At 35.7% G+C, this 17,553-nt stretch overlaps 1 protein-coding gene across 1 annotated transcript in view; it reads left to right on the top strand.

Moving 5' to 3' along the window:
- The window catches only part of LOC106067155 (uncharacterized), a 58,698-nt gene extending 41,722 nt beyond the window's left edge, over window positions 1-16,976 (top strand). The window contains exons 4-7 of the mRNA XM_056036686.1: window positions 1,458-3,024; window positions 8,952-9,154; window positions 11,283-11,366; window positions 13,780-16,976. Coding sequence (XP_055892661.1) covers window positions 1,458-3,024; window positions 8,952-9,154; window positions 11,283-11,366; window positions 13,780-14,936 — 3,011 coding nt within the window. The 3' untranslated portion in view covers window positions 14,937-16,976. The remainder of the gene's footprint in view (window positions 1-1,457; window positions 3,025-8,951; window positions 9,155-11,282; window positions 11,367-13,779) is intronic.
- Window positions 16,977-17,553: the final 577 nt, after the last annotated feature.

Below are 17,553 nucleotides of genomic sequence, written 5' to 3'. Positions count from 1 at the left end.
AGAAAGAAATGAAGTCTTTGGATATTGAAATCTCATTTCCTTGATGACATAGTCAAGTCGCACATTCCTATTGAGTGGGAGGGTAACACCTGGTTAGTCACACCTGGTTAGTAACACCTGGTTAGTCACACCTGGTTAGTCACACCTGGTTAGTAACACCTGGTTAGTCACACCTGGTTAGTCACACCTGGTTAGTAACACCTGGTTAGTCACACCTGGTTAGTCACACCTGGTTAGTAACACCTGGTTAGTCACACCTGGTTAGTCACACCTGGTTAGTCACACCTGGTTAGTAACACCTGGTTAGTAACACCTGGTTAGTAACACCTGGTTAGTAACACCTGGTTAGTTGGACGCGGTTCTCGAAAGCTCCTCTAACGATGTTCCTAGAATTTGACAGTTGATGAATATCTTTGGGGAAACACACACACGCTATGATGACGCCCCTGATTTCATTTCCAAATCTCTGATGCGCGAGTTGTACAGAAATAAAACGGAGCAATTACAAACTATTTGATGGAAAGAATAAAAGAATAAAGTGGAGAAGTTTTCTATTCGATACGTAGGAGGACAGACAGACAGACATATATTTTTATATAGGTATGTGATTGGAGCTTTTGTTCAAGATTTTCACCATAAAACTAAAATAATGACACAAAATTAAACTTCATTTACAGTTACCAACTAGATAAAAGCTACAGACAAAAGAGATTAGATTCTCCACAAAAGTGCACACATTTGATCACACCTAGCTTATCTACACTTCTTTATTCTGTACACAGGAGACATTTCAACAAAAACAAACGTAGGCCTACTAATAATGGATTTGCCGCCAAGTATAAAAATTCAAAAAAATTTAAGTAATTTTGATTCCGTTATTTAATTCGTTATTGTCTGGCCCAAATTGTATAAGATTTACTTCGATCTACTGGAAGGTGCGAGTTCCCTCCAAACGTTTTCAGTCCCACAAGCAGAAGTAACTTGTTCACTTTAAACAATCTGTATGACGAACTTGTAGCGTTCGAAGGAACATGTAATCCCCCCCCCCTCAAGGCATCCGTTATTGATGTTTACTTGTCTTTTTTTTTTTAACAATACTTATATCAACCCAATCCGTCTGTCTGTCTGTCTGGTACAAATTTTATACACGTTATTTCTCCCATTTCTCATTTTGGATCAAGTTCAAACTTTGCATAATATTCAATAATATTCATTGTTTCTAACAACTTACAAATCAATATAAACAAATTAACCAATTGAATAATTAATCAGGTGTAATTAAATAATTTTGTTTGATTTTTTGAAAAGTGAAATAAATCTTACAGTATTGAGGAATATGGCTATAAATGTGCAGTTCTTTCTCTTACATAATTTTTTTTTTAAATCATTTTTTTTCTTTTATTTAAACAAAAACTGGATTTTCAATGAATTTGAAAAAGATGTTCTTGTTATTTCAGATACAACGTCACCTTTGACCTGCTCGGTTTGTTCTCGTGTGTTCATGACAGCCCGCGGCCTGTTACAGCACGTGCAGCACGATCATAAGATGAAGATTTATCTGCAAAAGGGACCTTTACTTATACAAGATGTCTCTGCCTTGCTGCCACCCCCAGCACATTCCTTACTGGGTAAAGGTGAATATAGCGATACAAACACTCCTACCACTTGCGCAGACGTACAGTTAGAGCCATGTGAACCTGAACAGCCAACGGATCTGTCGCTAACATATCAAAATTCGTCGGAAACGCCCTCTGGTGTTGGGGATAAAGATGGGATCTGCTGGAGCCTTGACGACGGTACCGTCAAAGAAAAAAACTCGGCTACTTCCACTTCGGCTCTGCCTAAGAAGCGTAAGTTTCTGAATCCCGGCTGCGGAAGGGGAGCCTCTGTAAACACCCCTAGTGTATGCTCCAGCGAGTCTGTTGGAGAAGATTTCGGCTCGATCGATAACGACAATCAGGAAAGTGGTGAAGAATTCCCACCGAGTGATATTACAGGCGAATGTACTCCCATCAAATCTTCAGCCCGCACTGGAACTCAAGAAAGAAACGCCAAACTGAAAGCGCTGCTTCAGAAAAGTCTCACCTCAGACCGAGATGATGGGGAATCTGTTGCCACACCTTTCCATTACGATTTTCCCTTGGTCGCATTGAAGAAAGAGCCGGAAGAGTCTAACGCCGATGACTCCTCCATACTTATCCCGGATGATTGTCATGGAGTGGGCTTTCGTGATTTTGGCAGGCAGGAAAACGGAAGACTTAAGTGTAGTTCGACAATGGAGCAAAGCATCGATAAGCTGATCAGAGCAACCATTTCCAAAGACTCATTCTCTGAAGACTACGACTTTGCTAAACTGAATCCGAAGACCTCCTTGATGGAAGCTGGTACAGTGGTACGATTTCCACCTGCATGTTTTTCGCCTCGTCTCTACCTTCCAGGGGAGAAATACAAGCACTACCTCCAGACACACCTAGATTTCTCCTCTAAGATGAACATGGACCTTTGCCAGCTGGTTAAACCTAAACTCGAAGATTCGCCACTCAACTATCATCTAAAACAATCAGAATCCCAGCCACACACTGTTGAGGACACGAATAAAAAAGTCGGGTTTTACGGTGGGAAATCCCATTGTTTCAATCCCATACATTCCAGAATGTCCGATCAAAAAGACCACCTCTCCATGTCAGATCCCACCAGCCACGCCCAGCTGTCCGACCCACCAGGATACGCCACTTATCAAAACAGAATGAACGAAGTAAGGAAACGTGACGCCTCTCCCGCCCACCAAATTCAGCGTCTCAGACACAGCATAGACGATACACTAGAAACCCAATTTTCTGGCCACCCTGCATCCACAACAAGAGGTTTCGAGCCATCAGCTTTAATCTCGACCTATTATGAAGGGAGAATATCGTTCACTGACGCCAATGACAAAGATGCCCAGAAAGGTCTTTCAAGAAGAAGGAGCAATCAGGACCTAGCCGCTGTGAACGATGGTCAGTTGGGGACAAAAATAACACTGAGGTAGGCCAATTTAATAGGTTAGATTGTAAGTTAAACTGACTATAATCTATCTGTTTTTACTATTAACTTGAAGATTTTTACTAATAGATGGTTCATATTTAGTAATAGTTTGTGCCCAATCAATCGTTTGAACTCTAGCAATTTGGTCAGCTGTATCTTGTCATATTTGGATGTTGTCTAGACTCGTTAAAAGTCTCCCTGATGTGGCTACTTCAAGGCACTAGGCATTGATTGGTTTTGAAATCTTCTTTGATCTGGCTGCTGAAAGTTTATATTTTGAGCAGGAGAGTTAACATTCATTTTAGCTAGAATCTAGTCACTTTCAGCCAGAATAGCTAGATGAGAAATTTCATACAATTCAATTCTTTTGGTATGAATATGTGACAATGGTTATGTCTGCTCTGGATGTCGCAAAATATTCTTGCGCTGCGTAGCTAAGTGAAATACTGCACTTTTTATTAATCTTCTCACTCGAAGACAAGCCTTAGTATTATTATATGATGGATAATAACCAATTACAGTTATTATTATTATTATTGTGATAATATGATTCAATATGGTAATATCCTAATAAGGTAGAATGTATGGATATGACAAAAGTTGCCCTATCAGACCTTGGGATCTCTAGGGCAGGTGATGTAAAAGTCGTCTGCTACTGTGGCCCAAGGTGAACGTTAACGTTAGAGGACTCAGAGGCGCTCAAAGATCCCGAAATTAAAAAAACCCAGTCTTCACATGTGCCAGAAACCCAAAATATCAAATACCCAGTCTTCACCAGGATTCGAACCCGGGACACCTAGTTCGAAAGCCAATGAATATGACTAAGGTTACTACAAAACATTTTCCCAACATCAGTATTCATGCACTCTTTAATACGTCCATCAGTAAGTCGAAGACACAAAGTCCTGTTAATCTACTGTATTTTTCATCCACTAATTCTCTTGATGTACTCTTTAGGTAGGTGTGATGACTAGGCCTATGTAACACATCATTGAGTTGCTTGTTGATGACTAGGCCTATGTAACGCATCACTGACTTGCTTGTTGATGACTAGGCCTATGTAACGAATCACTGACTTGTTTGTTGATGACTAGGCCTATGTAACACATCATTGACTTGTTTGTTGATGACTAGGCCTATGTAACAGATCATTGAGTTGCTTGTTATCTCCCCTGAGCCAAATCGTGTCACCTGTCTCCTATATGATTTCCCTTTCAGAGATAATTCATCAGTTTATCAGTTCCTTCTCTTCAATGTGTCACAGATCAGGTCACAGTGTACCCGTCTTTATCTCACTACAAACATATTGAACAGTTGTTCGATTATAGTGGGAAGGCTAAGTGCGCTTGAACTTGGCTTGTCTTGGCTACCTAGAAGGGGACTCGTGGTTCGACACCCGACTCGTGCAAAGTTGCGTTTACTGAGCGCCTAAAGGCAGCACGGAAAACCAACTCCTAGATACCCCCTCCTCCCCACTTGTCCACAAATGAGATTGGACAAAAGCGCTCTGAGCATGCTATAAGCTTGAAAGTAGCGCTATATAAAAGCTATAATTTACTTTTAATTTATAGCAGATAATATACATAGTTTGGTGTTTGACATAGATCTGTACTCCAGTTGTAGCACATTCTAGTTCAAAATAATTACCTAGTGGGGATTTTCATGAGAAACACAGTAATCTGAGTTTCATTTGTTGACATTTCCATGTTTAAAATCTGTTTTAAAGTTGTCAAGCAATAAAATACAGTAATCTATATATATATATATATATGTATTATATAATTCTTGATTACTAGCTGACTGACGTACTTACCTATCACTAATTCTGCAACTTGCGAGGTGGACAATAAAATTCGAAAAATTTAACCTGTTATTGCTTAACTTTAGCCTAGTACTACAAGTCATTTTCAAGATCGAAATTTACCTTCAAAAAATTATTTGCAATTTCAACCCTATATATATTTTTTAGGCCGCCATGTAAATGTTAAAAAGAACAAACGTCTGGACTTAAAGCACTTTTTTGTTTAATGCGTTACTATCTGTCGTCCCAGTTTTTCTATTCAATTATCTCTCTATTAATGTTTATTTCGACACATATCTAGAGGTCTAGCTGATTGTCAGAGTGAATGTGAGGGTTTACCCTTGGACCAGTGTGATTATCAAGTGTGTGTGTGTTTTTTTATAAAGCTGTATGAAAGCGTGTGAATGTGTGTGGAGAAAATGAGTCCAGTTTGAAATGTAAAGTTAAAGACTTTTAGAATTTAACAAGAAAAATATTTAAAATATGTAAAACAAAAAAACAACAAGGTTTTAATGTGAATAATTGTATCAATTAGTTTGGATCACTCATATGATCAAATTTGTAATAGATTTAAAGTTTCTAGACTAACAGTAATGAATCTGTGTGAATAGAAATATTTTTTTTTTACCAATTGTTTTTGTTTAGCGCTATTTCATGCTTTTAGCTTTCTCAATGCCCAATTACCTTATTATTTGTCTGGACCGGGGGGGGGGAGGGAGAAGGGAGTAAAGAAGAGGCTATGCTAATGTCACAGTGATCGCTTTTTAAATGCTTAAAAAAACGTGTTCACGTAGAGCTCGTCTCCTCAAGGGGACTAATTATACCGCTACATCTGTCGAATTTGATTTCTTTCCCTTGTTCGATACCAAAAAATAATTAATTAGTTATTTGTTTATTCCTTGTCTGGTACAAGAAATAGTTGTGCAAAATTTCAACTTGATCCGAGATTTTGTGTCAAAGAATTAACGTGTTCAAACTTTTTACCAGACATACAGAATGATACTTAACTGATCTAAGCTTTGTAATAAAAATCAAACAATCGAAAGACGCCATATTGAAAATTTCGCTGGTGCCAACTAAAATATTTTTTTTTTAAATGCATCGTGCAACAAGCAAAAGATGTTACAAATTTGATTTTAGAATGCTAAGACGTGCACATAATTTATCGCATATATCTAAAATAAGTAGCTTATCAACCTTCTTATATACGGAGCACCGGATTCACTAAATAACAAGTTATGTATAGTTATCCACCATGTATAAAATAAACATCTCCAATGGGTTTAACATTTGGAATAGGCTACATCAATTCATGTGTTGTTTTGACTAAATGTACAATACAAGAAATGATTTTAGAAATCTTATCTTATAGACATATCAGTTACTCAACAGCTACTAACTTTCTTATCGCAATGTTTACTTGTACAGTACGAGAAACTTCGGTGTGAAACTTTGATAAGAGAGTCAGTCATAAGATCGTATATTAAGTGTTCTTTACTTGAAATGGGACCACACTCTTATCAAGATAATGCAGAGACCTTGGTCTATTTCTGTATGCTAAACAAGATAAGTGTGGATCTACTTGTCTATGGGCAGATACAATTTATCCCTAAACATTAACAAAAGGTCAAAATATAGCTCGAGCTGCAAGGGACATTCACGATAGAACTCATTAGAGGTCTCTCAGGGCACTAACCAACAAAGAACACTCACATAATGGGCTCACAAAGTAGGCTCATGTTATGGCTCATAAAGTGGGCTCACAAAGTGGGCTTATCGAATGGCTCAAAGAATCACAAATAACTTAGAAAATAGATATGACGCCTCTTCGGTATGCGGCGACGTGACATTTTAAATTATTTTTAGCGGCACCCGAAAAGGGGAAAAGACGCTATTAGTTTTGCGTGGAATGTCTGTCCGTCCGTCTGTCCGTCCGTCCCGTTAAGATCTCGTAAACTAGAAAATATAGTGAAAATCTGACACCATAATATTTTAGACCATTCAAAGTTCTGATGCAACGGCTACTTTTTTTCTTTCCTGAAAGCGAAAAATCCTAATTTTTAAAATCACTTATGCAAGCAGTTTTTTTCATAAAAGTATACCACTTTTACAACTATTCACTATTAATAGTAACAAACACTGGAGGCTCTTCAGAAGGCGAGATGACTTGCCATATTTTTAACATTTATGCAAATGGTTTTAAAAAAAATTAAATTAGGGCCTACATTTGTATTGCTAAGTTATGTAAGTTCTGTCATACTAACTTCTACATTTACAGACACACAAAAGTTTTTTTTTTATTTAAAGAGAAAAAATCTATTTAGTATGCATATAAGTCGGACATAATTTACAACAACAATTAATAAGTAGTATTTCATATTATCGCGAGAATTGCAGTGCTACACCTCTAATATAAAACACTTCACTAAAGGAAACTTTTTTTTTTTTGAGGATTTGAATTAGACATTGACCCTCTATAAAACAATTAGATCAATTAGATATTCATTATAAGACATCAGTTAGGCCAGGTTCACAAGTAACTTCACATTCACTTTCACCTATCCTTTGGTGTGCTGGACCGCTGGGGCACAGCGAAAGATCTGTCAACCTTCTTTCTCCATTCTTCTCTGTCATTTGTCTTTGATAGCATTTCATTCTAATGTTCTTTCTGAAAATATTGAAACCTGCCTTTTTACCTGCCTCGGTGAACCACTTCGGGGGCCGATTTGGAGTTTGTGTTTCCACACAAACTGTCTTTGTAACCTTGTTTTTTTTCTTGAACAATTCGTCAAAAAATTAAAGATGTACTGAACGTATCACACACCATTTAGATCTTTTTTACAAAGCTTATATCAACTCGGATAGGGTTAGAGTTTAAAAGACAGTGAGGAATGAAGATAGACGGTCGACAAATCTTGTGTGGTGCCCCAACGGTCCAATAGACTAAGGGATGGGTGAAGGTAATATCAACTCACTTCTATAGTCATAAGCACCTCACTAGCAGAGTGAATAGTATGTCAGCTTGAGGAGGTGTGAGCCACAAGTTCGAATTAAAGTTCCTCCCCCCCCCCCCTTTTTTTTTTTTTAAAGTTGTATTTCTAAATTAAATTACTAACAAGTTTAAATAATAGAATGCTGAATAATAGGCCTATATTTTTAATACCGAGCTATGGGGGGACACCAACTGGCACATAGAATCTAATACTGTTAAAATATAATATTTATAGCTATTAGATTACAACCTTTATTGTTCTATTGTTCTTTCATTGTAGCCTTTCTAGCTATTACATAATAACCTATTACGTCTTAAACATTGGAGTAGGATCGAATTGCAATGTCATTGGGTAAACTGATAGGAGAAGAGTGGACACTAAGCTAACATACCTCCGTCACCTCAGTGTGTCACACACCGCCAGTTCACAGTTTGACATGTTCATTACCGGTACGGGAAGTTTTTCTGGACCAGATTTCACCCAACTAAACCACACACACATAAACCAGTGTCTAATCACTGAGCCGGTCAGTTAGACGGTGACAAAGTCAGTATATACCCGGGATGACTGTCATCATATGTCGGCAGTGTGGTTGTTATAGTGAATGGATAGAATGTCTTTAATGTTCCACCCCAGAGTTAAACATACCCTATAACCTCAGCAACTCATTGAAACCACTGCGGAGTAGCCGAGAAGAACGGTGTGATCCTCTTTTCCCTGGCAAATAAATAAATACTCAATGGCAGAGGAAGCAAACAGAATATGATCAAGCCATTCGATGAAAAGTAATTAATTATTTCGTTCCTTCTCGCAATGTTTTCCATAAACATACTTATACAGGTCTGTAATTGGGGCGAGACCATTCGTTATAGACGATTGGTCTCGGTTGGGGCTACACGCATGATCTGTTGACAGGTTCTCTCCATTCCAATGTCTCTTCCAAAGTTAGGCCTGCCAATTCCCTTATGTTTCGTCAATTCTTTTGTCTGTCTCTCCTTTTTCCTGCAGCACTGTCTTAGCTTGGGAAGAGGAAAGTCTGACTTGATCGTCCACAAAAGTCACCAAATTCGAACATTTAGACATTTTTTTCCCAAGATAATAAAGATAGGTCATAATATTTTCTTTTTATTTAGGTCCCATTCCGAATCTTTCGATGAGTCCTGCTCCCAGCCGACAGATGCCTTGTCTAGGATGGATACGGACGATTTTCAGTTGGTTGATGGCAAACTTATGAAGAAAAGACGTTACCCAACTTCTCGGCCCTTTAAGTGCATACACTGTGAGCAGGCGTTCAATCAGAGAATACATCTGAAGAAACACATGAGTAAACACACAGGTGAGTCTTGAATCTTTTGACCAACTCTTTGTCTCTCTTTCGGCTGTCTCCATTTCTATTTTTCTCTCTAATCCTCTTTTAAATTTCTGTTTCGATCACTTTTCATTCTCTCTCTTTCACTCTTCTAGGCTTTTGACCCCCCCCCTCCTCTCTCTTCTAAGTCTCTCCCCTTCCCTTCCTTGTTTCACACTTGATGGCACCTTGACCCCAACTATTTGGTTATTTGATTAACCATGTGACCTTGGCTGAGTGTATGCACAGTTTGTGTGGACGTCTTCTGAGGTCCTAACAAACTGGTCAACCTCTCTGCTAAGTTTCAGTGTCATTAGCGTTTACAGATGTGTGTGCTTTTTCTACTTGTAGTAGCTTCTAGAGTTTTATACATAGCGAGTATATCTAGATAGAATTGATCCTAGTTGATCTAGCTATTGATAATAGCTTTATGTAGCCTACCTAGTACATGTTTATATTGATATACTTTCTTGTAACTTAGTTATGGACGTTAGGGTTGACCTCATTTGATATGCATGTAATAGTTGACCCATGTTTTGTATATATTGGTTGGCATCTTTTGATGTGTATGCAATAGTTGGCCACTGTTTTGAAGAGTTTATAACGGTTGGCCTCTGTTTTGAAGAGTTTATAACGGTTGGCCTCTGTTTTGAAGATTATTTATATAATAGTTGATATAACGATGAATTTCAGTGCATTGCAGTGTTTGTAATATTGTACAGCGTGTGTGGGCTTACATAAAAGCTAGTATCAACATGCAGCTCTGCCATTCTAAGAATCCTCCAAACTGAGCTTCATTAACCTGACACTGTCTTCTCTAAATGTATTGAACTTCATTAACCTGACACTGTCTTCTCTAAATGTATTGAACTTCGTTAACCTGACACTGTCTTCTCTAAATGTACTGAACTTCATTAACCTGACACTGTCTTCTCTAAATGTACTGAACTTCATTAACCTGACACTGTCTTCTCTAAATGTACTGAACTTCATTAACCTGACACTGTCTTCTCTAAATGTATTGAACTTCATTAACCTGACACTGTCTTCTCTAAATGTACTGAGCTTCATTAACCTGACAGTGTCTTCTCTAAATGTACTGAGCTTCATTAACCTGACACTGTCTTCTCTAAATGTACTGAGCTTCATTAACCTGACAGTGTCTTCTCTAAATGTATTGAACTTCATTAACCTGACAGTGTCTTCTCTAAATGTATTGAACTTCATTAACCTGACACTGTCTTCTCTAAATGTACTGAACTTCATTAACCTGACAGTGTCTTCTCTAAATGTATTGAACTTCATTAACCTGACACTGTCTTCTCTAAATGTATTGAACTTCATTAACCTGACACTGTCTTCTCTAAATGTACTGAGCTTCATTAACCTGACACTGTCTTCTCTAAATGTACTGAGCTTCATTAACCTGACACTGTCTTCTCTAAATGTACTGAGCTTCATTAACCTGACACTGTCTTCTCTAAATGTATTGAAGTTCATTAACCTGACACTGTCTTCTCTAAATGTATTGAACTTCATTAACCTGACACTGTCTTCTCTAAATGTACTGAGCTTCATTAACCTGACAGTGTCTTCTCTAAATGTATTGAACTTCATTAACCTGACACTGTCTTCTCTAAATGTATTGAACTTCATTAACCTGACACTGTCTTCTCTAAATGTACTGAGCTTCATTAACCTGACACTGTCTTCTCTAAATGTACTGAGCTTCATTAACCTGACAGTGTCTTCTCTAAATGTATTGAACTTCATTAACCTGACACTGTCTTCTCTAAATGTACTGAGCTTCATTAACCTGACAGTGTCTTCTCTAAATGTATTGAACTTCATTAACCTGACACTGTCTTCTCTAAATGTATTGAACTTCATTAACCTGACACTGTCTTCTCTAAATGTATTGAACTTCATTAACCTGACACTGTCTTCTCTAAATGTATTGAACTTCATTAACCTGACACTGTCTTCTCTAAATGTACTGAGCTTCATTAACCTGACACTGTCTTCTCTAAATGTACTGAGCTTCATTAACCTGACACTGTCTTCTCTAAATGTACTGAGCTTCATTAACCTGACACTGTCTTCTCTAAATGTACAGGTGTGAAGCCCTTTAAATGCCAGCAGTGCGACTACTCAACAGTGGAAAGAAGTCATCTGAAGGTTCATTACCGTATCCACACAGGTATACACTCTGGCTCAACTTCTGGTCTTCTCTAACACTTCTTTTAGAATTAGCTTATTTCACACTATTGGTATATATGTTTTCAAATATAAAATACTGCCACAAGTTTAACCTTCAAAACTTCAATGTGCAGTCATGATAGATTGGTTGTTTTATTTTGATACCTCTCCACTTAAAAAATCAACATAAACACCAGTACGAAAGAAAACATTAGTATTATAGCCCTTCATGTATACATTATCCATTTACATTGAATAATTGGACTGAGGTAGTTGTTTTATCATAAGAAAATTTAAAATTTACATAAAAAATATAAAAACGTCTGTGGCCAATTTTCCTAACTTATAAATGTAGCCAAATCTTTGCTTTGATAATGTACCATTTTTATGTATTTTGGTAGAGGCTTAGTATTGACAAATCTCACTTCCACAGCTGTCATCTATCAACAAAGCCCCTAAATAATATCACCCACTGGTGGCTTTGAGTAAACTGTGGTCATTTTGACTTCTATGGAATGGCAGGTTACCCTTCACCTTAGGTCCCTACAAATAACACTGGCTCTACTTTAAAACATAGAAGAACTAGTGTTTAAACATATTTCTCCAAAAGTGGGGCTTTAGTTTTTTTCTCTCTTATTTTGAATCATCAACAGAAGTTAACAGCAAAATGTGACCTTATGTTGTTACAATGTTGTCATTTTATTACTCTGACATAATAATAGTTCAATATTAGCCTGGGATCAATACAATTCTTCCTGCTAGCTTGCAAACTCTTCATTGGTGCAAAAAGTAAAAAAACTGGAAGTTGGACAGTGGGTGGACAGGTTATTTCTAAAGCAGCACAATTTCCTTAGAAACTTGACAGCTTTTAGGTATTGTCACAGTACTCTCATTGTAGGAAATGCTAGAATTTGTGTTGGCTCTTGTTGAAGATTGTTGAGATGTGCTTATCTTGTAGATCTTTTCTTGAGATGTCAGATGTTACAAGAAGTTACTGTGACATGCTGGTTAACATGATGATTCTGTAGATGTATAGCTCTAGATCTAAATGCTTTGAGATTCAATAAACGAAAATCCTTTTAATTCAAATACAGAACTTTAATTCAACAATTAAGAATCACTGTATGTACAGAATATACAAAATAGACTATCAAATAAATATCTTCAATAATAAAATATATTCAGAATAATACTAGATCTAATAAAATACAATACTTGTCAGAATAATACTAGATCTAATAAAATACAATACTTGTCACTGCAAGTTACAACTCAAAAACTAAAATACCTCTTAACTCTATGAAAATTTCTCTATGACTGCCAATTCTAGACCCCGTGTTCTCTAGCCTCTTCTTAGACGCTTGCCTTTGACCAATCAAATTATTTCCTGTAAGATGTCACGCTATTGATGGACACGTGTCATATTACATCATGGGAAATTTTGACACTTGACACCTGGGATACTGGGCATAGATATGTTAAGTTTATTAAACTAGACTTTGGTTTATTTAAATTGATATATGACAGGTATATTTTGGGGAAAAAAAAAACTACCTAATGGGCAACACAGTGAAAAAAATCTGGTTTGACCATTATAATTTTTCGAAATATAACTATCTTAAAATTAAATTTGGCTTACGTCTTTTTCTTTTTGACCATGACTTGAGCAGAAATCATAGTACTTGGCTCAAATGTTTCCTTGTATTCAGCACATTGTTTATTGAAAATGTGATTGTGCAAAGCTCACTGGAAAGACTCCTTGAAGCATTACAATGTGCAGGTTAAAAAATTATGTACTACCATCAGCTTTATAAAGGAGGAATTTTAATTTTGAAATAGGTGGAAGTAGAAGCAGTTTTTTTTAAAGTAGTTTGGTCATTCAAACACTCAGGAAATCTAAAACTAAGCAGGGAGTAAAAGATAATAGATTTAGCGTAATCAAAACCTGAGGGGGTGTAGTGGCTGAGTGGTTAAGCACTTGGCTTCAAAACCTGGGGTCCTAAATTTGAATCTTTGTGAAGAATGGGATTTTGAATTTTGGGATTTTTAGGGTGCCCTAAGTCCACCCAAAGTCTAATGGGTACCTTTAGTTGGGGAAAGTAAAGGTGATTGGTTGTTGTGCTGATCACATGACACTCTGCTGGTTAATTATTGGCCAAACAAACAGATGATCTTAACATCATCTGCCCTATAGATCACAGGGTCTGAAGGAAAAACTTATCAAAACCTTAAAATAATTCCCTCTCACTTTTTTTTTCACAAAAAAAGACAATTAAAGTTAAAATCTTATTTTACTATTGCCCAGGTGCTAAGTACAGGTAAAGAGATTCTCTACAGAAATATAATATTTTGTTATCATATAATCATCTATATTAAACAACATTATCATTTATTTCTTTTTGTTCTGCCTTTAGGTGAGAAGCCTTACAGATGTCTGTATTGTGATTATGCCACAGCTCAGAACTCAACTCTAAAAATTCATCTTAAACGGCATCATGAAGGAACTGGTTTATCCAACAGTCGAGGCAGGGAGCTTTATCTTGGCCAGGGATTGAGGGATGATGATGACAACCTGCTAAATGAGAAATATTTGTTAGGTTTATCAACTGACAATGAGGGCGGTGCAACCAACAGAGCAGCATCAATTATAGGGCAAGATTATTCCTGCCCATATCCAGAGCAGGGAGGATCTGACTACAGTTCAGTTGCACAGCAAAAAGTTGATAGTTCTGTGGGGCATTTTTCATTCTTTTCTAAACCTAAAGAAACCATGTATTCCTATGGCAAAAACACAATTTTGTCCAAGCAGCTTACCACCCACCTACCTCTGAGGATACAAGCACCATATGACTCACACAGTTCTGGTCAGAACAGAAGTCATACTGCTGAGGCAACAGATTTAAGTCGAGCTCACCTCAGTAAATTGTGTGATACTCCTATTTCAAATTCAACAGATGTGCGACAGATGCTCCCATTGCCAGCACCTGAATCAACTGCATTGAAAAATGAACCCTCAAACTCATCTAAAAATATTTGTATAAAAGAATCTGACACTAACACAGCTTACCTGAACAAGAATGGAAACTCTGAAAAGTCTTTTCAATCTGAAGCTCCAGAAATCCAGACCAATAAAAGCAAAGATTACAAACCATGTCTATACTCTGTCAAGAAAGGAAAAGAAATGGAATTGTCACTTGATAAAGAATACATAAACCATGATAAAAACTATAAATTATCAAATGACCATGTCAACTTACATGTAAAAGACTGTGGGCCAGACCCAAATTACATGACAGAACAAAATAAACTATGTCATCTTCCCGGTGTTTCAAAATCAAACTTTAGTGAAAGAGATTACAAACTTAATCAAAGTTCAAAAGAGGCATGCAACAGTTTTCCCCCTTTGTTAGATTTAAAAATGAAAGAGCCAAAGCCTGAACAGCAAATTCTACCAAACCATAAATCTGATCATTGCCTGAATCAAAACTCAAACGATGATGAAATCAATTTGGATTATAACATTGGCTTACCAACTGTAAACATACCTAACAAAGAATTTGTAAGAGGCTAGTGCTAAATGTAGTCCCTACAGTTCTAATACTATATTTAAAATTTACACTATAATTTTTGTTTAAACCTTGCCCACAGACTTTTCACAGTTAACGTTTACTCTTGAAGTGATGCTTAGCAATATATCACTTAGTTGAAAGGTATACTTGTACTTGCACATTTTCATGCAAATTTTGTTAGAAGTTGTGGTACATTTGATTTACTAATAGACAATGGAAATTAAGAACAAAAATGAATCATTTATGTGTTATTATAGTACCGGTAATAAAAATATCTTTGTCATGATATTTTTTACTCAAATCCATTAAACAAAACAATAAGAAATAGAGAATATTGAATATTCCAATTATTATGTTATAGTTTGAAAAAAAAACTTAGGAAGATATTTGTGATTTTGGAAGATATTTATGTTTTACTAAAGCTGTTGAAAGCTATTTTTTCTGTGAAAAAAATGCTGCCTACTTTTTGAAAGTAATCTGAAAGTCTACCTTAACTAAAAGCTTAGTTGTTGATTGTTGTAATTTAAAAAAAAACATTTTTCTGAGCTCATCATGAAGGCTATGTCAAACAATGTTTTTGTTTATGTCAGTGATCACAAGATCATCTTATTAGCACATGAATTGTTTGTTTGTGTGGTCTAGAACAATGTTTACAGGTTATGAATTGTTTTGTTTAAATCATTTAGTGAAAAAAAAAGCTAAGACATTTTGTTCTTTAAATAATCAAGTGCAACAATAGGTACATGATTCATTCTTTTAAAAGTAAAACATTAATATTCTATTATTATTCTTTTAGAAAAGAAATTTTGAAATTGTTATATTTGTGATTTCATAACATTCCTCTTATTAATACCATTATTTGTTTTTTCTTGTCCTAAAAGTTAACTATATTTATAAGAGCAGATGATAGAATCCTCAACAGATGTAAAGTCAAAATAAACATGTCTCTAAAGAGAAACAACTTATTTAAAATGGTCTATATTTTTAAAATATGAAAATAAATCATATAGCTCTGCAGTCAACTAGAGAGGAGGATCCTAGCAATAGAACTGAGATGGTATCACATTTAAAGACCACATCACAAACAAAAAGATTAGAAACAGGGTTATGACAGCGATTGGACCCCACCCCTGTCATTGAAAGAGATTCTATCCAAAACAAAAGACAGTGAGGAATAGAGAAGGACAGTTGACACATCTTGTGTGGTTCCCTTAATGGTCCAACTGACTAAGGGATAGGTGAAGATGAAGGAAATCATATAGCTCACCAATGGTGCCATTTATTGTTCATTTTCTGTTCTAGTATGATCCTACTAGTTTTCACATTTTTGTATTCTTTTCCTATAATTTTTAAACAACTTTAAAAAACATTTTATCCATACAGTATTTGCTATTTTCCGGTAATTTGCATTGTTATTTTTTTCTATAAAAAAAACTTAAAACTCCTGGTGATTATTTGGTTGATAAAATGTTTTTTTGTAGTGAAGTATGTCAATTTATAAATGTATATATATTTATATAAACTCTTGAGATGTATTTTACGAACATGTTGCAGATATCTATACTTTTACCGGTAACATTTCACTTATCGTGGTAAACATTTATAAAATATAATCAGGGATGTCTTATAAACCTGCTTATCCTTCGTGCCATATTATTGTGTGGGTGTTCATTATCATAATATTCATTGATGGTTCTAAAATAGCATCTTCAGATAAGCTATCACAGAAATAGCGTCTCACTGATGTTTTAGAAATGCAAGAATGACAATGCTAACATATTGTCAACCATTTTTATCAATTTAGAGTTGCAATATTTGTTACTACAATGTTGTTTATTTATTGTCAAATATTTTGTTGTTAAATAAATATTTCATTTTGAACTATATCTCTGGAGTCATTGGGGAACTAAACATCAATATTGTTAAATGTATAAATATTTGGTCATATCTAGACCTGTATATTTATTATTTTATATTCTTACCGGTGGAAGGCTTTTGTGTTCTTTACTAATTATTGCCATGGATTTACTTTTTTCTATTACAAATAGTTTGTTTTTATTGATAATTGTTTGTGATAAATAAAAGTATTTTTCCCATATTGCGTGACAAAATCTTTTTTCTTCCCTGCAAATGTTTTATTAACATTTAAGTGGACTATCAATATGTTCATCATCAAATTACAGTAGACTAACTCATTTTATATTATAGCGCATTGGTTTTTGGTTTACAGATGAATATTGACTGTGTTATAGCTATTATTTAATTTAGTTATGATCTTAACATTACAGGTTTTCTTTTGAGAAGAAAAGAGGAATTAAGGAAAGATACCTCAAAGATACATTAACAGAAACATTGAAATTTATTCACTTTTCTTTTCAAAGATATTTTGATGGAATGCATTTCAATAGGAGGAAATTTTATATAGCTTTCTATATTTCCAGTCGTACCTTTGTGCACTTTAATTCCAAGTATTCCTGAAATTGAGGGGGGGGGGGGTTGCCTTCCCCTTCCTTTCCAAGTTGAAAAAAAAACTTTTAGTCATGAAATTCTTTGCACATTTTGTGATTGTACCAAAAGAAAAAAATTGGACTCACAGTCCGCTCTTGCTACAGGCAGCTC

The sequence above is a fragment of the Biomphalaria glabrata genome, chromosome 7 (genome assembly GCF_947242115.1).
Source record: "Biomphalaria glabrata chromosome 7, xgBioGlab47.1, whole genome shotgun sequence".
Lineage (NCBI taxonomy): Eukaryota > Metazoa > Mollusca > Gastropoda > Planorbidae > Biomphalaria > Biomphalaria glabrata.
Note: the sequence above shows the minus strand (reverse complement) of the source record. Positions and strands in the feature narration are given on the sequence as shown.